The following is a 21,769-nucleotide window of genomic DNA, read 5'->3' on the forward strand; positions in this document are numbered from 1 at the left end:
GCTCCTTTTTAATCGTCTCGGCCAGTCGAACTCCAATAACTGCGGCTGTCAGCTCTAATCGTGGTACTGACAGTACTTTCAGGGGGCAGACTCTGCTTTTGCCCGCTGCTAGGCTGACTCGTACATCTTCTAAATTTTCGATACGCCAATATGCCACGGCGCAATAAGCTTCAGTTGACGCGTCGGTGAATATGTGTAGCGTATATTTCGTAGCTCCGCCCGGTGACTCATACCGCCTTGGTATGCGTAGCGCCGCTACGTGTTTCAGTGCGTTCTGCCACTGAAAAAAGTCCTCGGCTTCTTTTTCTTCTAGCGGTGCGTCCCACGTCGTACCTTTCGTCCATACTCGTTGAAATATTATCTTCGCGCTGATAACGTATTGTGCGATAAGTCCCATAGGGTCATAAATGGACATTATCGCGCTGAGTAGCTCCCTTTTCGTCGGCGGCCGCTCCTGTAGCTTCACAGCCTCGGGAACTCGCAGCATTTTCGTGTTGTAGCCCAAAGTGTCAGTTCTAGGGTCCCACGTCATGCCTAGAACCGTAGGTTGACCTTCGCCCAGGTGCGTCGGTCCTTGCGCTGCGTGTAATTCAGGCTCGACGCTCGCTAACATTCGCGTACTGTTGCTCGCGTAGCCTCGTAGATAAAAGCTGCCCTCCGCGTGCGAGTCTCGCACTTGTTGCGATACCCGTAGCAGCTCATCTTCGGTCTCGTACGATGCCACGTAGTCGTCCATATAATGGTTGTGGTGAATATCGTAGACCGCGTCCGGATATTTGTCCCGATTGTCGATTGCGTTCCTATTGCGCACTGAATGCGCTAGGAAAGGCGATGACACGTTGCCAAAGCAAACTCTGTTCAGTTTGTAGACTTGAGGCTCCATATCTCTTCTAGTACCGCGCCATAAGAAGAGCTGGCTCTGTTGATCTTCTTCTCGCATCTGGATTTGTAGGAACATTTCTTGAATGTCCGCGACAACCGCGAAATTCCATTCGCGGAATCGTAGTAGGATTCCTAACAAGCTCCGTAGTAGGTCTGGCCCCGATAAAATATAGTCATTCAGACTATTTCCTTGACTTTTTGCCGCGCAGTCAAAAACGGCTCTTCTTTTGCCTTTATTTAAATTGAAAACGCTGAAGTGCGGCAAAACCCAAGTCCGGTCGGTTTGCGGCGGCTCCATGATACGTTCCGCGTATCCTTTCTGTAGCAGCTTCTGTATCTGGGCCTCGTAATCTTCAGCGAAATCCTTATCGCGCCGCATCTTCACCTCCAAATTGTGTAATCTGGATCGCGCCATGACGTAGCTCGGTGGTAGCTTTACGTTGTCCGTCGCCCACAGTTGACCGACCTCGTACCGGCCCGCTGCGGTCTTGCGTACTGTAGCGTTGAAAATGTCGATGGCTCGCTGATCGCTCGGACTGACGTTTTCTTTATTCGTTACTCCTAACGCTTCAATCGACCAATGCTTCTTCACTTGATCGATTAACTCGTCGTCATCTGTGCGGCAATGAAGTACGGTTTGCTCGACTGTACGAATGATGCGCGGCATGCGCCCGAAAAATACCCAGCCTAAGGGTGTCTTCATCGCGCATGGCTCGTCTTCTCCGCCCTGCCTGATCTCGATGGGGGTCTTCAGGTGGCAGAAATCGCCTCCAATCAGCATTTGCGGTACTCCTGTACCCACGTAGCATTCGTCGCCCAGATCTTCTAAGTGCTTGTATTTCATCAACTCGGCCTTGTTGAGTGATTGCGATCGTATTCCAAGTCCTTCTACGGTTTTCATGACGATTTCGTGCACGGTGCCTCCTCGTAGTGGTCCCACTTGCGCCTTTACAGTTTGCGTGATGGACGTATGCTTCAGGTTTCTTATACCTCGTAGACATAGAGGTTCGTCTTCACCTACTGCTCCGATTTCGTCCGCGACGTCTTGATCGATCATTGAAAGCGTTGACCCATCGTCGAGGAATGCGAATATTTGAGCCGTACCCTTCGGCCCCGTGACGGTTACTGGCAGCACCTTCAGTAGCACGTTGAAATTTGGGGTTGACGACACGTAGATGCGCGGGTCGTTGTCCTCTCGTTCTGTAGGCCGTGGCTCCGATTCGGCCGCTGCCGCAAACGATGACGTCATTCTCGGTGAGGCGACCACTCGATGCGTCGATTGAGCTACCGCCATCGTAGCTCCGCTGTTATTATTGCTAGCCTGCATAGGCTCGGCGTGCAGCAAACGATGATGCGTGTGCGGACAGCCTGTCACGCCACACCCTTTCGTGTTGCATTGCGACTTCAAATGTTTCGCGTCCATACATCTGAAGCATATACGGTTGAGTCTTGCCCACTCCCATCTAGCGCCTATACTCTGCGCGGCCAGCTTGCGACAATCTGTAGTAATGTGATTGCCACCGCCGTACAGACACGTGCTCTTCGCGGTGATTTGTCGAGCCGCGTACGTAGCCTTCTGCGCTCCGCTGCATCGATTTGCGGCCGGAGCTGGAGTAGGGATGAAGTTGCGCGGCGCGGGCGCGTTCAGTCTAGCGCCGGGCGCGCGCGAACGGTGCTGTCGTCGGTCCCTGCGCGCGCTTCACCGGCGCGCGAGCGTGACAGAACGACATCTCTAGCTCGCTCTCTTCCATTAGGAAATCAGCCAACTGCAGGATCTCGGGGTCATCAGTATCTCGATGTCTGTTGGCGTAGTCGCACCATCTGCTTCGTAGATGAGGCGATAAACGGTCGGTTACTTCTCGTATCAGCAACGGATTGTCGGCGTAGTGTCTTCTATCTATGTCCATGATAGTAGATACGACGTTCATAATCTTGATTGCAAACGTGTTGAGGTCGTTCGCACTCGGCCCCAACGGTGGCAGTCTTCGTAGGTCCTCGATTGCTTTATCCAAAAGCACCTCGCTTCGGCCAAACTGCTTCTTCAGTATACGTATAACCATGTCTGGACGAGTAGCTGTAGACAGGACATGTGACACGCACATCTTAGCGTCCCCGCGTAACGCCATACGCAGTCTTGCAACGTTCTCGTAGTCGGTAAACTTGTAGCGCTTCGTAGTCTCGACGTAGGTATTGTAAAAACTTCGCCATTCGCTCACGTCGCCGTAGAAGTGAGGTAGCTCGAAGATATCCTTAGGTGCCGGGCGAGCCGCCATCTGCATCTTCTCGAACAAGTGCAGCATAGACTCCGCAACTGTGCCTTCCGTATGTTGCGTACGCGCCGTGTGCGGCGTACGGGGCTCCTCCGGTGGCGATTCCGATCGCTGTTGACGCTCCTCGCGGCTCGGTGAGCGGCGTCGCATATGTCGCTCGTCCCGCGTAGGCCGTCTAGGAGTCTCGTAGTCCGGTGGTGGCTCGTTGGCTAACCTCTTCTCGATATGTTCGGTTAGCGGCTTATCGTCCTGAGAGTCGTCTATCCACTTCAGGATCCGCTTCCGTTGTGGCTCGACGTCCCCTACGACTGAGACTGCGCCTACACTTCCTTCCGCTCGAATCTGCGATTTTTGTGCTTCTAGCCTCTTCTTTATTAAGTCGGCTTCGATCTGCAACTCCTTTCGCTGTATCTCCGCTAGACGTTCGCTCGCTTCAAGCTCGACTTGAGAGAGCCTAGCCTCGATGACCGTACTAGCGCACGAATGTACGGATTGACTGGGTGCAGGGGCATACGGTGTGCTCGACTCCATAGTGACTCCCTGTTGCTGCGTAGATGCGACATCTTTGGGCTTCGCCTTCGCCCGTCGCACTGGTAACGGTGTGGGCCTCGCAAGTCGTCGTAACCGCTTGCGGAGCTCCCTGCTCCACAACAGTGTATTATCTTGCGAGGGGGTCCCTTGTGGCCTGAAGGTATTCTGTGATGCGGTCGCCGCGCCAAACGGTTCAGCGCTAGCGGCCCGCGGACGATCGCTAAGCGCGTCGGCCGACGATATAGGTGTCAGTAGCGGGCGCGCCGCCTCGGCGCCATCTGCCCTTTCCGCTTCGGCGCGGGCAGCCCTTTCCGCGGCCGCCGCGCCCTCAGCCAGATAACGTCGCCTATCCTCGTCGCTCTGCACCGACGCTGCCTTCCTCGAACGCGTAATGACCATTTTGTCAGTCATTTGTATAGTTGCTTCGCAGGTACTGTAGTCTTGAACACGACGTCCCGGTGCGCTGACAGTAGATCCGGCTCGAAGGACCAGAAAATATTGAACTCTCAACGTCCAATATAGCCGACGATAGCAGTTGGAGAAGGTAGCTGGTCTACTGGCGCCTCGCTCGAAACCGCAGCCGGCCCAGACTCTGATGCACCGTAATGCGAAGCCCTCAACGAATTGTCCTCGATCGCCCCGACGATGAATAAAAGGATTCCGAGTATAAAAAACTGATTTTTATTGACGGCGTTCTTCATATAAAAATGCTCCTATAACGATTAGGCGGTACAGCTTCGGATCCTTCAGGCTTTCTTCGGTTTTCTTCCTTTTTCCTTTTTTCCTTTTCGGCTGCTGCTGGATTACTGTACGATCCGAAGCGGTGCCGTCTGGCTTTTATACTAAAAATCTAGAAAGAGAATCACCTTCGATAGGGAGATAAAATCAAATCTTAATTCGCGGTTTTTCTCGGCCTATGATTGGCTAGTCACTTAATACGGTCATTTTCGAGTGAATTTTCATTATCTCCATATCGCTTCGCGACTCATATTATAAATACCTAATTATCTATCGACTTAAAACTATTACAAATAGTTAAACACGTTACTTAGCTACAAAAATAAACAATAACGAGCTCAGTAATCCCTTCGACCTATCCATGAGCGATAACAAAAGGCCGACGGTGCACGAACAATAGGCGTTTTATTACCCCTTCGCCCGCTCGCAGGGCTTTGTTTGCTTGTTTTGCCTTACGATTCTTATCTTACTGGGTAACTAGGCTAATGATCTACAATATTTACAAACATTGTCATGATGTAACTCTGACGGATAATGACCTATTAAAGGAAACATGCTAGTTTCATAGTGAAAATTGCGCTATACTGTCGCGCTGAGCCCGGATTTGATCGACCAATGGGAGCGTATCGCGCCGTCCCTTTCATTTCGTGACTTCTCTGTCTTGACCCGCCCACTTTGGTTGACCAATGGCAGCGTCTACATTAATTTGCCTAGTTTATAGGGATTACTTGGGATTCCGAAAATAAGTTTAGTCATTTTTACCTATCGTACTAGGTGACCTAAAACTTAATACGAGCTTACGACTTAACTAACGAATATTACAAGTCCTTATATCTATTAACAATCTAATCGCGGTTTCCCTACCTATCTTTAAATCTTTATTTCGAATACAGCCTTAATCGAATTTATTTTAAATCTAGCTTAGACTAATCCGCGCCTTGTCGTAGCGTCGCTAACAGGTAGCTTCTACTTTCATATCTCAAAAGTCAAATGAATAATGCTTTTAGATATGGAAGTTGTACTGTGACTTTATTTACGGTTGTCAATATATTATTAATTAATTAATTGAGATAATCACCTTTATCTTGTACTTTGACATCTTGGTTTTGCGCTTATTAATAAGATTTTGCAGAATCAGCTAAACCTGAGTTTTGTATCATCTATACATTTTTCTAGACTTCTAGAGGTTACATACGTCTTGACGGACATCTATTGAGTACGTATGTGAGTAGTCCAAATGTAATGTGATGTATTGTATAGGTAATAGGTATACTTGTCTTTTGGTTTACGGGAAAGTAAACATCAAACAAAACCGTTAGTTACGTCTATATACTGCACTGCTGATACAAATACATACATTTAAGTATGAATAGTATTATGTACACATTTCGTTTGCTTCTTCGTCATAACGAGGTATAAACAAATACTTCCGTTTATATGTAACAAGCCGCCTGTAGTTGTAAGCAAACGAAATCACGAGGTCTTGACGTCACGTCATCGTAATAGCTGAAATACAAAGCGTTCGCGAGCAAACTTAATTTGACATATTGACGTATATCATTAATTGTTAATATTTCATCGCAGTTTACATAAATAATGATAAGGTGCTATCGATGCAGCATACTGCGACGGGAAATAATCGTTTACCTTAAGCAATTCAAACTACAACTTTATTCTGTATTACGTAGAGTTGTAAATAGCCTTTATATTATCTATCTGGCGGATGTCTTTAATGGACAATTTGCCATTTGTATAGGGTTGGTTCAGTTCGCTAAATATACTATATTACTATATTTGTCCGTCAATTTAATGTATCGCTTCAGCAGACACTTCTCGTTAATAAAACATAACTGTCATTTCCGAAGGAGAAGCATTTTAACCTGGAAAGATATGTTCACACAATAACAATAGAATATGTATGAAATAAGTGTGGATGTATATACCTTTTATACCTAACATATTTCTTCCCTAACCTTAGATGTTGGTACCTATAGATAGGTACGTATACTAAGCTATCATGTGAGCTATTAAGTAGGTATGACTCATGCGTTAGGTGACTTGCAGTATACAGGTAGGTAGGTACATTTGTTAATGATATGGGGTTAACGCGCTACTCGTCGCTTCATATTCTGAAATACAAATTATTGGAAGAACAGAATCTAGATTTAAGCAGTACCTACTTACACGTGTATAAAGAAACTCTTAAGTTTATTTAAAAATAAATTATTAGTAAAGTAATACTTTCGATTATTTTTTATGTTCAGCAGTGGACGTCTTATGGCTGAGATGATGAATACATTCGAATAATTAGTTAACCATGTGAAATTCTCCCTCATTTAACGTAGGTCCTTACGTAGGTACCTATGTACCGGAAGGGAAAACCTAGAAGTCACCCAATGCAGTATAATTATATTTTACCTCGGGGACAATCAATAACGCGTGGATTCAACTTAGCTGGGTATTATATAATCTATGCTGGGTTTTATTAACTCCCGAGATCGTATGCCGGAACTATTGTAGTTCCATTCACCAACCGAATCCACTATTTCTGTATGTTTTTTGTAATCAATTTACACAGTAGGCTTAGGACAGGAGGGGCGCGACAGTATCTCGCCTGCGAGATAGATTGAGAGAAAAGGATAACAAAAACACACAAGGAGAGTCAACTAATAGGAACAAATTGACTTTTGCAATTTCTATTAGTTCTTGCAATTTCTATTATCTGTTTGTTGAAATTAGATTTAGGATTACTGAGCTGTTTGTAGAAATAAATAAACTTTACAGAAATAGTGAAACGTCTATGATTATTACTAAACTTCATTTTTTCCCCCAGTACAGAACTGTTTTTTAATTCCTGGTTTAGTTTACTAATGATTTTTCTCTCAGAGTACCTTTCTAATTGTATTAATTAAAAAAGAACGGGTAGTCTATCTCGCGGGCGAGATACTGTCGCGCCAATCATGTGCTAGCCCGGCAGGACAAGAAGTTTAAAACTCACTAGGCTCATTTAAGAGACGTTCAGAAGTGCCTCGTTAAGCTCAGCAATCAGAGGGCCTACCGCGAACCACGTTCGACGTGTTGCCTCTCTGTCGCACTTGTAAATTCGTACGTAAGTGTGACAGGGAGGCAACACGTCGTAGATGGTTCGCGGTTGGCCCTCAGCTCTATATATTTGCTGACTGTGCCACGTGTCACTTTTCAGATTCGTAAAGGAGCTTGAAGATGGTTTCGTGCGGCACCGACCGACGGCGCGACTGCGTCAGTCGGCGTCGCTCGGCGCGTCGAGCTCGTACAACGAGATCATCCCGCCGCCGCTGCCGCCGCCGCCGTCGATGCTGACGCAGGGCCGCCGGGTCGACACGTCGCTCAAGAGGCTGGAGCGGACGCACGAGGACCTGTTCCAATTGTAGCGGTCGAGACAGCGCAGGTCGGCAATGTCGGCGTTTCTGTCACTATAGTCCGACCGCTTAAATGAGTCCTCGCCTGCGCGGTACGGGGGCGACGGGGTAGGACGACTGAGGGTGGCGGGGCAGGTGCGGGCGCCGTACGCTTGCGCGACAGCTGCATAAGGGTGGGCGAGGACTCATAAGCGGTCGGTCTATAATAACATTTTTCACCACACCAGCTCGGAAAGGCTTACTTTGCACTACAAAAACGGATAGCAAAGTTGCATTTTATTCACATGTGAGGCAAAGTAATCAAATGCAAATTTTGAGTTCATTTCTTATGTTTGGTGGTAGAATTGACTTTCAAAAGATAATTTTTTATTGTTAAATATTTAATAACATTAATTTGAATTTGATTTTGTCTGATATTTTACATTTAATATTTGCTTCCGGTTGGTGTGGTGAAAAATTTTGTGTTTCACTCGGGGGCAAATTTTGTTTAACCCTCGTGCTTTGAAACCCTCGCAACGCTCAAGATTCCATTTTTCGAACCACTCGCTACGCTCGTGGTTCAATTTTGGAATCTTTCGCTTGCTCGTGTATCAATATTAGCACGAGCGGTTAAACAACAACTTTGCCCCCGTGTAAAACAAATACTTAACTATTTCACTACAATAGTTATTTGTTTTACAAGGGGGCAAAGTTGCAGGCGTGGCTTACTCCTTCCCGATTTCGTCGCGTCGTAACAAGTAGCTAATACAAGTGCATCCGTCCCACACCAATTTTGGTAGCTAGCCACAGGCCGCGCGTGGCGCTTGCGCCACCTAGCGGTCATATCTGTCCTAATCGTAACAGAAGCGTTTTGTTAGAGAGTGAATCTTTCGTACCTAGTAATATTATTTATTCGGTGACGGGGGCAAGGTTGTTTTTTAACCCCTCGTTGCTAATATTGATAACCCAGCAAGCGAAAGATTCCATAATTGAACTATGAGCTTAGCTAATGGTGTAAAAAGTTGAATCTTGTGCGTCGCGAGGCTTTCAAGGCACGTGGCCTAAACAAACTTTGCTACCGAATGAAACACAATTATTCAACGCACCAACGCGAGGAAAATAGTAATTGTAAAACATTACAAATTAAATCCACATGAATTCTATTTAATATTAATCATTCAAAATTATCACTACTTTGCCACTCTTGTGGATAAAGTCATCAGTTTATCATCAGTTTTTTGAAGAATAAAGAGCGGCTGGTGTGGTTGTCGGCGGCCGATCGTAAGATCAGGCATATCGTGAAATTCCTAGGCATATCGTGAAACGTGAAAATCTTTGACCCGTTCCCTGAGTCGACGGAGCCCCGCTATGCGGGGCTCCTATTTCTGGGCAGTTTACCCTTCGGGCATCTAAAGCAACCTAACGAACCTATCCTACCTATATATTGGTTTAATGTCACTATCGTCAAAACATTACACAGGAAAATTACGATCTGCCTGATCTTACGATGGGCCGCCGACATGGTTAACGCAGTAACGTTGGTGACGTCATCATTTCTCCTAACAATAACTTAGTTAAAGCTGGTCTAACTGGTGGCTGGTAACTGGTGGCTGGTGGTGGTTGGTGGTGGTGGCTGGTGGTGGTGGTGGTCTTTAACCAATGAGTCATTTATTTGCGACACATCATATTTCATATATATTATTAGACAATTTGTAAATACACTACTGTTATTTTTTGTAATCGATTGTACCATTCCTTCCCTCTCAGCAGTGCAAGCGGTTCTTGCTTTCGGATTTGCTGTGGATATTCGAATTTATACGAAAGTGGCTTCATAAAACCATAGGTAATATGAACCCACTACCTCATTGCAAATATTCCACATTAATAATACCTCCCACAATAGGGTATTACACCATGCATGAAATAAAGCACCAGATAATAATTAGAAAAACACAAATAGGAGTTATTTTTTAAACATAAGTTCTAATTAATAAATCGGATAGAAATATAAAAAGTTTTTATATTTCTATCCGTTATCCGTTGACCGTGACGTCACGATGTAATGTTTCATATAAATTCCATATTAGCAAATCGTTTTGACAGTTCTAAAAAAGTAATTGATTTGATTATCAGGAAAATACCCTATCGTCCACGGTTGCACCCATAAAGTATATCTTCATTTGTTTTCCAGATATGCGCGTTTCCAATGAGCCCGCGTCACGCCGTCCCCGTGACGTCACGTCCTCCCCGTGGCGTCACGTGACGTCATTGTTAGCGTCACGAACAAGCTCGGTGAGTTGCACGTGTCAACGTCGAGTGATATTAGATATAAACGATTAATAATATCAAATTTATGATCTGTTACATAATAAACATTTTGTGAATAATTATGGACTACTGTAATGGCTCCTCTACACGATGGGCCAACGCCGACCACTCCAAGGGACGCATTTATGCGTTAGAGGGAGCAAGTGATATTGCTATCTCATTCTACCGCATGGCTGCGTCCCTTGGAGTGGCCGGCGCTGGGCCATCGTGTAGAGGAGCCATAATGTGTCGTTACATGATCATACTTGTAAAGGCACGTTCACATTAGGTTCAGTGATGTAACTTATTCGTTTTATTGTAAAGATATTGGAGTTTTCTAACTGATGTTGCACTGTATCAGGCATGAACTTAATGTGAACTGTAAATCTATGAAGTAACCAAATTAATTTGAGTTATTTTACAATGAAGTTTATAAACAAACTTTCTGTACCATGTTGATTATGTCTTTTTACATTTTTATTATGTATATCAATAATGAATGCCAGTTGCGTGGTTTACGCTTGTCGTAAATTATGACATATTTACTACTATAGTTTTTTTAGCATTAGAAAGAACTTGCAAGAAGGTAAGCGATCTTGACATGTCTTTTAATTGGAAAACATTTTTAAAAATCAAAAACTATTACTTATGAAAGCAGAAGAATATAAATGATCGTATTAGATTCATAATTGTTACATATTTGACGTAATATACTTTTAAAATGTGTTTTTCAATTAAAAGACACATCAAGATTGTTTACTTTATTTCTAATGCTAAAAAAACGAACTATAATTGAACTATTGAAACGATTTCAAAGTAGGCCTGATTCATCTAATCGTCCTACGATTTTATATAGGCACTGAATAAAAGTTGAGATTATGCATAAAAATACCAAGTTACAGTAAACAGTGACATAAATCATCTTATGACGCTCGTTTATTTATTTTTATCACTCTAAGAACATACAAATATATAGAGTAAACAGATATTTGTTGCTCTTGGATTCATTAAAAAATATGAACTTAACGACCACAACCAACACAAATATAAAATATGTTTGCACTGTTTCAAATACAAAATCTGTCTATATTATCGGGTTCAAGTGCGATTCATCATTATTTTTTATTTGTAAGTCGACAGGGTCCCATTTTCTTATCATTTCTAGGCCAACGCGCAGTGTGAATATAAATATTGAATAGATTACACTATCAATTAAAATAAAATGTATAGTGATGCAGTCATAATCGAAACGTCAAGTCAATGTTATACATATTTACCTACATACATTAGTAGATTAAATATGTACAATGAGACGATATTACAACCTATTTTATCCTATTTTTAAGCATTAATACAGTTTTTTACGTAGTTTTTATTATTTCTATTTGAAGTAAAAAACTAAATTGTTGAGCGCCTATTAATTTTTGTCCAGAAAACTATAATTCGCCTGTGATGCTTTATTTTACATTGAAAATTTTGCAAAGGTGGTACCCAACAATAAAAAAAATACCTACCTATGTTTACTTACACACTTATTCGTATCATAAGCCCCGAATTAATACCAATTACTGGGTGGTCTTATACAACAACAGTTAATGTATCTCAAATACAAGTTCACAACACATTTTATTTAATAATTATTGTATAATACTGTAAGTGTTAATACACAATTAAATGTATTTATTAACTATACTGTAAATAATTAATGTAAAATCCTACACTTAAAGAGTTTAGTCGCAGAAGCCGATTTTCGTTTTTATTTTGTGATGTGCTGCCTAAGCAGGAGTCACATATCCCCTCGGCCTGGAAGGCTGGAGAGGTTTACCGAGCTAGTCTCAGATTTGGGAGAAAGGGGACTTACGGGTTGTTAACACAAACACGGATAGTACACTGGTATAGACGGGGCTTTATGCCGTTTATTGAAAACACTTAATAGCTAACACTTATCACTAATATGCCCCGGTAGGCCGATTCCCTATAGTAGCGGCGGGATACGCGAGTGCCCTAGGTAATCTACACGCAAACCTAGCTCCGGGTTAGATCGTGGTAGGCGGGAATGATAGGGACGATCGAGGGCAGGAGTTACGCCGGCCGGCGGTGTCCGCTACAGGCCCTGCGTATGAGGATTCACTGGCAGGCGGTGACCGCTCCAGCCCGTGATGGAAGGGAACAGCCTGGCCTAGGCGCACATATGTCACCCCGGCCGCGACCGCAAGAAAGGGGCTAGGAGAGGTGTAAGTAATCGTGGTCGGTGGGAAGGTTAGATTGAGGGCAGGGGCTACGCCGGCCGGCGGTGTCCGCTACAGGCCTTGCGTATGAGGATTCACTGGCGGGCGGTGACCGCTCCAGCCCGTGATGGAAGGGAACAGCCTGGCCTAGGCGCACATATGTCACCCCGGCCGCGACCGCAGGAAGGGACTAGGAGAGGTGTGTCGCCGAGAAGCGGCGGGGACGGAATGGATCCTGTACTGAGTGCTGCGCGCGGTTATATAGCTGCCGGTTGGTGCTCCCCTCCGTCGCGCCCCGCACCGCGCCGTCGTGTCGGTGTGGCCGGATTCCGTACAGGGCGCGTCGCTGCGGTGACATGGCGCGCTGGTGACATAGCTATGTCACATACCCCTCCCTGGTTTGGAGATTTTTACCTGGGGAAAAATCACCGTCAAATTACTAACCTAAATGGATATATAGTATTTTTCTTATTTTTTTCCATATTATTGTACACGTCTTTTTTTTTTAAATATATAATATATTTATATATACGTATTTTTCTCTTTTTCCCTAGTATATCTTCTTTCTAGTTATTTTTTTTTATTTTATTTTTTTAAATTTCGTAAACTTTTTTTCCCTTTTATAGGTAAGTTTTTTTTTTGTAGTGTAATTTTTTTTTTAAGATTGATAAAGGTTTAATTAAAATAATTAGTTGTAAATTGTGCCTGATCTATCTTGCGCTACGGTTTGTTTTTTTTTTTTTATGCTGTTGTATTAATTGTAGCCTGTCGGATTCTGGTACACCCAACTTCCAGCCTGTGTCTCGGTATGTTTGTGTGTTGTATCTTGAATTGATTATCTTTTTGTATAATGTTCCTCCTTCCGCGCCGTATTCCTGTGTCATATTTGACTCCTTTTGCGCTAGGTCTACTGTCTTCTCGTACCACCCTTGCGTGCGCGGAGTAAATACCGGTTTCCCCGACGGTTCATCTGCTATCTGGTTGCAAGGGTTGCTCGATTTGTCTGTTATGTTTTCCGGGCGCCTGTCCTTGACGTGTTGATTTTTAATTCGCTGTTCCGGGTTTCTTGGGTAATATTTTTGATTGATAGATTCGTTGTGGTTTATCTTTATTTTAGTTTGAACACATATGTTCCCCTTGGGGCTGGTGTCACACTGTGCGGATTTGTTTTGCGGTCGTTTTTCTAACTGTTTTCGGGAGTCTGTCAGAGTTTGCAGTTGTTTCCTTGTGGGGTCGGTTACTGTCTGGAGGTCCGTATTACTCGTGTCTGGATGCGTTGACCTTTGGACTGGAATTGCTACCTGCATTTCGTCGCGGTGATCGCTTTTGTCCTCCTGGGCGTCAGGCCACGTAATTTTCACGCCTATCCTTCTTAGTAAGTCCATGCCTAAGATGACGGTGGACGCCATGGGGAGTATCCGTACCCAATGCTCAATTCTGATCTGTTTTACTTTTATTTCTGCTTGCACGGCTGTCGTCACGGTGGTTTTCGCTCCGTTCGCCAGGATTATTCTTCGTTGTACTTCTCGTTCTGGATTTCGCCTTTTTCTACATTCCTTGTATACCTCCTCGTTCACATATGTGTGTGTCGATCCTGTGTCTATAAGGCACCTGTATGTTTTCCCGTTTATATCAACATCGATGAATGGTCTATTGTCGTCATTATTCTGGTGGCCTGCTGAGCCTGCTGGTTGTAATCTGGCCATTCTGGCCCCTCCGTTGTACTTTTTACAGCAATTCCTGCTGAGTACGCCTAACGTACCACATGTACTACAAAATATCCGCTGCTTTGAGCGACACTGTGCTGCGTCATGGCCTGGTCTCCCACACGACCAGCAACAGGTCTTGGGATCGTACTTCGGATGTATTGCCATACATTCGCCCGCGCCTTGGTCCGCTCCGCTGCCTTGTTGCCAATGCTGGCGATCGCGTGCTGATGTGCTTTGGTGTAAAGTTTCTGGTATCTCGTCACCTTGCTCTTGGCACGAGTTGTTCTCTTCCAGTCGCTCCTCGGTTCCCTGTGTCATTTGCCTGTACACGGGTGCTAGTATGCTCTCGTACTCCGCTGCGAGTTTTACTAGTTCGGTTAAGTCTTTGAAATCGGTTTTCTTTATGTAAAGTTTGTAGTTTTTTGCCATATTTTCGTGTATTCTATGTAGTTTCTCTTTTTCGGTTAAGTTTCCGTATCTCCGCATCAGCGTTTGCACGTCGGTTAGGTAGTCGACGAAGCTTTCCCGAAACCTCTGTTTCCTTGCTGCTATTTTGACGATTAAGTCCTCTTCGTAGTTACTCGGATAGTAGTATAGTTTAAATAGACTGAGAAAACTGTCCCAGTCCTTGAATGAGTCTACATTGTTCCTATGCCACGCTAGGGCCTTTCCCTGTAAGATACGTGGGAGCGCGGGTAATATGTCTTCCTTGTCTATCCCGCTTGCTGCGATAAGCTCTTCTAGTCTTTCCAAGAACTCTTCGGCGTCGTCGTATCCCTTAAATGAGAGATTCCATTCCCGGATTAGCTTGGATAAGCGATTTGCGTCTACTTTTCCTTCGTCTTCAGACATTCTAGCCGGTCGTTCCTTCTCTGGAGTTTGGAATTCGTCTGTGGCCTTTATGGACTCTACCAGCAGTTTTCTTATCTGTTCGACTGTGAGGTCTGTCGTTGGGATGTTTCTATCTTCGGCTTGTTGTATCAATTCTGGCTTCTTCAAGTGGTATATCCAAGAAGTTGGCATTGATATATTGCAGGCTACGTTGTTCCCTTATCGCGATGCGTTGGGTCGCAGTTTGCGGTTTGTTTGACAGGATGCGGTACGGAGTTATACCAATTTGCTTGACAGGATACGGTACGGAGTTGTAACGGTTTGTTTGACAGGATACGGTACGAAGTTATAACGATTTGCTTGACAGGATACGGTACGGAGTTATAACGATTTGCTTGACAGGATACGGTACGGAGTTATAACGGTTTGTTTGACAGGATACGGTACGGAGTTATAACGATTCGCTTGACAGGATACGGTGACCGGTTCGCGGAGCTGCACGGGCGGATGGGACGCGTCGCGTATATTATTAGTTACCTTTCTCCCGAGTCTATAAGACTCCTAATTGTGAGTTATTCGGTTGGGCGCCAAATGTGATGTGCTGCCTAAGCAGGAGTCACATATCCCCTCGGCCTGGAAGGCTGGAGAGGTTTACCGAGCTAGTCTCAGATTTGGGAGAAAGGGGACTTACGGGTTGTTAACACAAACACGGATAGTACACTGGTATAGACGGGGCTTTATGCCGTTTATTGAAAACACTTAATAGCTAACACTTATCACTAATATGCCCCGGTAGGCCGATTCCCTATAGTAGCGGCGGGATACGCGAGTGCCCTAGGTAATCTACACGCAAACCTAGCTCCGGGTTAGATCGTGGTAGGCGGGAATGATAGGGACGATCGAGGGCAGGAGTTACGCCGGCCGGCGGTGTCCGCTACAGGCCCTGCGTATGAGGATTCACTGGCAGGCGGTGACCGCTCCAGCCCGTGATGGAAGGGAACAGCCTGGCCTAGGCGCACATATGTCACCCCGGCCGCGACCGCAAGAAAGGGGCTAGGAGAGGTGTAAGTAATCGTGGTCGGTGGGAAGGTTAGATTGAGGGCAGGGGCTACGCCGGCCGGCGGTGTCCGCTACAGGCCTTGCGTATGAGGATTCACTGGCGGGCGGTGACCGCTCCAGCCCGTGATGGAAGGGAACAGCCTGGCCTAGGCGCACATATGTCACCCCGGCCGCGACCGCAGGAAGGGACTAGGAGAGGTGTGTCGCCGAGAAGCGGCGGGGACGGAATGGATCCTGTACTGAGTGCTGCGCGCGGTTATATAGCTGCCGGTTGGTGCTCCCCTCCGTCGCGCCCCGCACCGCGCCGTCGTGTCGGTGTGGCCGGATTCCGTACAGGGCGCGTCGCTGCGGTGACATGGCGCGCTGGTGACATAGCTATGTCACAATTTTCAAGTTTTTTACGTTGTATTATACTACGAGAGGCTCATCGATCCAGTTCTTGAAAACCTTTAATAATATGGTAATATAGTCAACAGCTTAAAATAAAAACTGATGATAACATTTTAAGCTAAGACCCACTACAAAGACGCAGACAAAACAATAAAACTGAACTGTCAATAAATACTTAAATTAATTATTCATAAATTCAACGCATTAACAAAACTCCAAATATCACAGTTCATTGTCAAAAACATGTAACTTAGTTATTTGTTAGATATGGTATTTCCAAAAGGGTAATATATAATAATATTGTCACTTTATACTATCAAATTCAGTAGAAAATTACCCTAACATACTTTGTGAACGTGTAACAGAACTATACTTTGTTATTCGTCTCTAAAAAATATTTTGTATAGTCAGAGTTCCATAGCATAACAAGCGTAGAGTGACTGCTATAGTAATTGGCCACTACATACATAGTAATAGGCCACTCCACTCTTAACAAATCAGAAAGAAACAAGTCAATCGAATCCTTAGGGCCACCCCACATCTGGCGTCTTTCGAGCGTCGGCATCTACAATTCTATGGCCGCTGCTCGACGCAACGTCGACGCAACTGCGCAGCCACGTCATTTTCCATAGCGCTGAGTGGCGCTGACCAGACGCCGACGCTCGAGGGACGCTAGATGTGGGGTGGCCCTTATTGTTAAGAGTGCCCAATTACTATAGTCTGTATCTTTAGTATTGTGTATTTAAAAAAAGTAAACAAACAATTTGTACATTTTCGGGTAGTTATAACATTTATTGGTTAACCGACTAAATACAAACCCTGACTTTAACCTACATTATTTGATTATGTAATGTGTTCATCTACCCTCAACTGGCGTAAGGAGCCATTTGAGGGTAGATTTTGTTTACTTTTATTTAAATACCTAAAGATACAGAATATATGTAGTGGCCAATAACTAGAGCAGTCACCCTATGTGCTATTGAAAATTGCCTAGTTAAACATTGTAACAACAAACATTAATTATATATGTGATTAAATAAGTAAATGTAGGTACATGGTTATGTTTTGTGCGTCAGATTTATTTCGCGGTGTATTTGACCTTCCATACGATAAAGTATACATAATTATGTTTTTACAGGAAATTATTAACCTTAATAGAAAAAAAAGTACTGACTTAGATAACTAATATGGGGCTACCCGCTTCTAATTATAGCTTGGAATGTTGGCACTGGATTGTGCTAACTGTAGCAATTATCAAAGTGATGTAAAATTAAACACGTAATATAATCGCAGTCGTTGTTATATTGTTACCCCCTTATTCATACACTTTTACTAAAGTTAACAAACCGATAATAATCGTTTGTCCCTTTCCGACGTATTGGTATGATGGACAGGGACAAACGATTATTTCGGCTTGTCAACTTTAGTAAATGTTTATGAATAAGGGGGTTAGTGTGCAAGTTAATATATGACAGCTAATGTCCCTACTTACACGTTAGTTTATTTTATAACTGGCATAGTTTGTTAAAGTAAAAACCTTACTCTATGTAGGAACCGTTTACTTATAGATAAAATATTATTAATTCTTTTCTCTTTTTTTGTTACGTTACGTTTTAATTATATACAAAACTGCAAGCATTTCAAGTGTCTAAAACACTAATTGTATTACTCTAAAATGGACAAAATAGTACTTTACTGTACTTTCTCTACTGCGACAAACCAACAATAAAGTATATATAACTTGTATCGAGTGACATACAAAAAGTAATGATGATTCAATATTCAGTTACAGCCTAATTTATTTATCCGTATTAACAATTACATATTAGATAGAAATGTAGTTACATAAATACATAATATGTTATACCTACGTGTTGTGTGTAATAAGGCACTAATTTTGGTGTGATTTAAAATAGATGTCTTAGTCAAAGTAAATGTACGAATGTTTGTATATATATATGATGTTGTGGCTATATATGTTCATAAATTATGTAATTTTATGTTAACTATGTAATATAATATTATTTAATTGCTTGCATATCACTATTGATTAACCATTTAAATTGCTAAATATATGCATATAAATGTAAATGCATGTTGCATGCACTCATTATCTAACAGATTTTTACTCATAAATACCTAGTATAATTTGTTATAACAGAAGGGGCCGTGGCAAAGTGTACAGTTATGATAAAAAATATCCGTGGTCAAAATTAAATGTACTCTAAAGGCCAAGCCACACCGGCTTGCGTGTGCGTGACGTGCGCGTGTGCGTGCGCTAAAATGTTGGAGCTGTACGCGCACACGTCACGCAAGCGGTGTGCCGTCTCTCATAAGGATCTGTATACTATAGTTCGTTTTTTTAGCATTAGAAAGAACTTCGCAGAAGTAAGCTCGTGGTTCCAAATCCGGCACTTTTAGCGGTAATAATTTGAAGTAAATTATATGTATTGACCATGATACATTAGATAATTCAATAATTATTAACAATTAAGGAGCCTCATAAAAACTGTACGCTTACTTCTGCGGAGTTCTTTCTAATGCTAAAAAAAAACGAACTATACAACGCCGCACGCGCACGTGCACGTCACCCACTGATTAACAGTCCGCCGGAAGGTATCTGCCTGTCAGTTGTTCGGAACTGTCAACTTTTTGTTCTTGAACTGACAGGCCGATTCCTTCCGGCGGACTGTTAATCAGTGGGCCCCTTAACGCCAACCCTTTGACCCAGAACACCTTACTTGCTCCTTTGGAGCATTCCATGAAATTGTCTACCGTTGTTCCGTACGAACGCGAATTTTCTGAAGATTTGCAGGTATAAAAGTTTCCTTTTCTATGACAAATGGTCTAAAACATGCACAGAAAAATAATCGCCTGCCTAAATAAAAGTCGCGGTCGGAAATAAAATACGTGTGTACTCGGGACAGCCCGTGGAATGCTCCGTTTATAAAACTGCGCCCTGTGTATCAAAAGCTTCTAGCTTGTAATACAAATGGAAGTCCCTTTCTGACAGCTTTTGTTAGAAAGGGATTTCCACTTGTATTACAAGTTACAAGCTTTTGATAAACGGCACTGTTGGTGATGAGTAGGTACAGTATTGTATGGGCACTACGACATAGATAACACGAAAAGTGATATGTTTCGCTTGATTTTATGGAATTATATTGACACTTCGCCATAACGCCACACATGGTACCTACGTGAGATGGTAGAATGTCCTTCGAAATATGTTTGTTGTCAAATAAAATCCCAATACTGTTTACCGTTGCGCGTACGTGTTCTACCCTTAGAGCGTTTAATAACTGGAGTGGCCATTAAGAGCTTACCCCTCTGTCGAAAAACTTGCACAATTATGCAAACTTTTGTATGGGCTGACATGGCTATTTGTACGTTACGTACAAATCATGTAGACATAGCAATACATTTGACGTCGCCTCCCCCGCAAAAATCGGCAGACTGTTTTGTAAAGAAAATGACAGCGATGACTTCTCCAGTTACTAAATGCTCTAAGGTTCTACCCGTCAATCAATATAATGTCTAGATAATAAGTATAGAATCTTACTTAAACAATTGACAATATAAACTCCGATTTTAATCAAAACCTTATAAAATATACATATGAAGCAGCGCGGATAACATTTGTTGACAATGTTATTCCAGCCAAAGATAATATATATTTCCCTAGTTAGCTAAATTAGGGCAGTAAAATAATCTATGGTCGTACCTAGTACATTTATATCAACTTAACTTGTACCTAGTTATACCAGGACTATCTGATCCTTAAACTTATTGTCGCAAGCTACAAAATACCTCTAGTATTAAAATAATCTTGTATTATATTACGCGTACCAAGGATTTGATTTGTTTTGGTATAACCCTTTGGCATTTTAGATATTCTTATAATAATTACTGAGAATGAGCTTGCACATTGCCTATCACTGAGTAATATTCATATAATGCGTACATTAAACTATCCTATTTTGCACATATTGGCTAAATGAGTTATTACGAAAATCCTTTTTCAGGACATTTTCTGTTGAAAGGGACAGATAATGGTATAATTATATTGTTTCCGTGCAATGTCAGCAGAAAGTGTCTGACGAATAGGTAAATATAACTTTTTAACCTTTTGGCCGCCGGACCTAGTCCGCAAAGACGCTCACTCACACGCCAGAGCAAATTTTAAGTAAACAACTAATAAAAAGTTTAGGGATTGCAAATAGTGATATCGATATTTACAATTTATGGTAAAAATCTTTTTAATTTAGCTTTGTCCTTATCCTGTTTTAATTTAATTCCAAATTGACAAAATTAAACATATGTTTTACACCCGAAAATGTTTAAAATATAGGGATTTAACATAAAAAACAACCACTAAACAATGTCGATTCAAGACGTGATATCGCCGCACTAGGCTGTACGAGAAGTCTTTTATACAAGACAACGGCGCGCATGGACTGCCCGCAGTGCAGATCGACAAGGACTGTTTCCGCGCGGATCAAGTAATAATAGTCTCTAGGTCAACGGCGTAAGCGCTTGTCGGTACGTAAACTTTATTGGCGTAACGTTAAAGCTGCGCATCATGTGTCGATAAAGTCAATATACCGGAACTGTTTTAGTGAAAATTACACGTGGGTTGAATTTTTAATGAGTGAAGATATTATTCCGGAATTAGAATCTATAATTAAATTTCAGTTTGGTTTACATTAATATAGGTAAACTCTTATCAAAAAAACGTTCAACGACTTGTTATAAAAAAATTACACATTAACTTCAATGTTATAACAAAAAACTAAAGTCTGATAAACAGGTATGTCCCTGTACCACTCTTGTGCGAAGCGGTCGCTGCGGTGTATCCCTTCCCACTAAGCTATAAAAGAACATCAATTATTTTTTTTATTTATCTCTTCTGCAATTAAATAGTCCACAATCTACAAGGGCAAATTTACTTGTCTGACTCTAGTTTATAGAACTAAAGAAGCTGCCTGAACTTTAACCTTTTGGCCGCCGGACCTAGTCCGCAAAGACGCTCACTCACACGCCAGAGCAAATTTTAAGTAAACAACTAATAAAAAGTTTAGGGATTGCAAATAGTGATATCGATATTTACAATATTTAATAAAAATCTTTTTAATTTAGCTTTGTTCTTATCCTGTTTTAATTTCATTCCAAATTGCCAAAATTAAACATATGTTTTACACCCGAAAATGTTTAAAATATAGGGATTTAACATAAAAAACAACCACTAAACAATGTCGATTCAAGACGTGATATCGCCGCACTAGGCTGTACGAGAAGTCTTTTATACAAGACAACGGCGCCCATGGACTGCCCGCAGTGCAGACCGACAAGGACTGTTTCCGCGCGGATCAATTAATAATAGTCTCTAGGTCAACGGCGTAAGCGCTTGTCGGTACGTAAACTTTATTGGCGTAACGTTAAAGCTG

The 21,769-nt window shown here is 42.8% G+C and overlaps 1 protein-coding gene across 1 annotated transcript in view; it reads left to right on the forward strand.

Moving 5' to 3' along the window:
- The window catches only part of LOC134673528 (lysM and putative peptidoglycan-binding domain-containing protein 2), a 28,182-nt gene extending 16,332 nt beyond the window's left edge, over positions 1-11,850 (forward strand). The window contains exons 3-4 of the mRNA XM_063531527.1: positions 7,624-7,848; positions 9,990-11,850. Of these exons, the coding sequence (XP_063387597.1) occupies positions 7,624-7,831 (208 nt within the window). The 3' untranslated portion in view covers positions 7,832-7,848; positions 9,990-11,850. The remainder of the gene's footprint in view (positions 1-7,623; positions 7,849-9,989) is intronic.
- The last annotated feature ends 9,919 nt before the right edge of the window (positions 11,851-21,769 follow it).

The sequence above is a fragment of the Cydia fagiglandana genome, chromosome 18 (genome assembly GCF_963556715.1).
Source record: "Cydia fagiglandana chromosome 18, ilCydFagi1.1, whole genome shotgun sequence".
Lineage (NCBI taxonomy): Eukaryota > Metazoa > Arthropoda > Insecta > Lepidoptera > Tortricidae > Cydia > Cydia fagiglandana.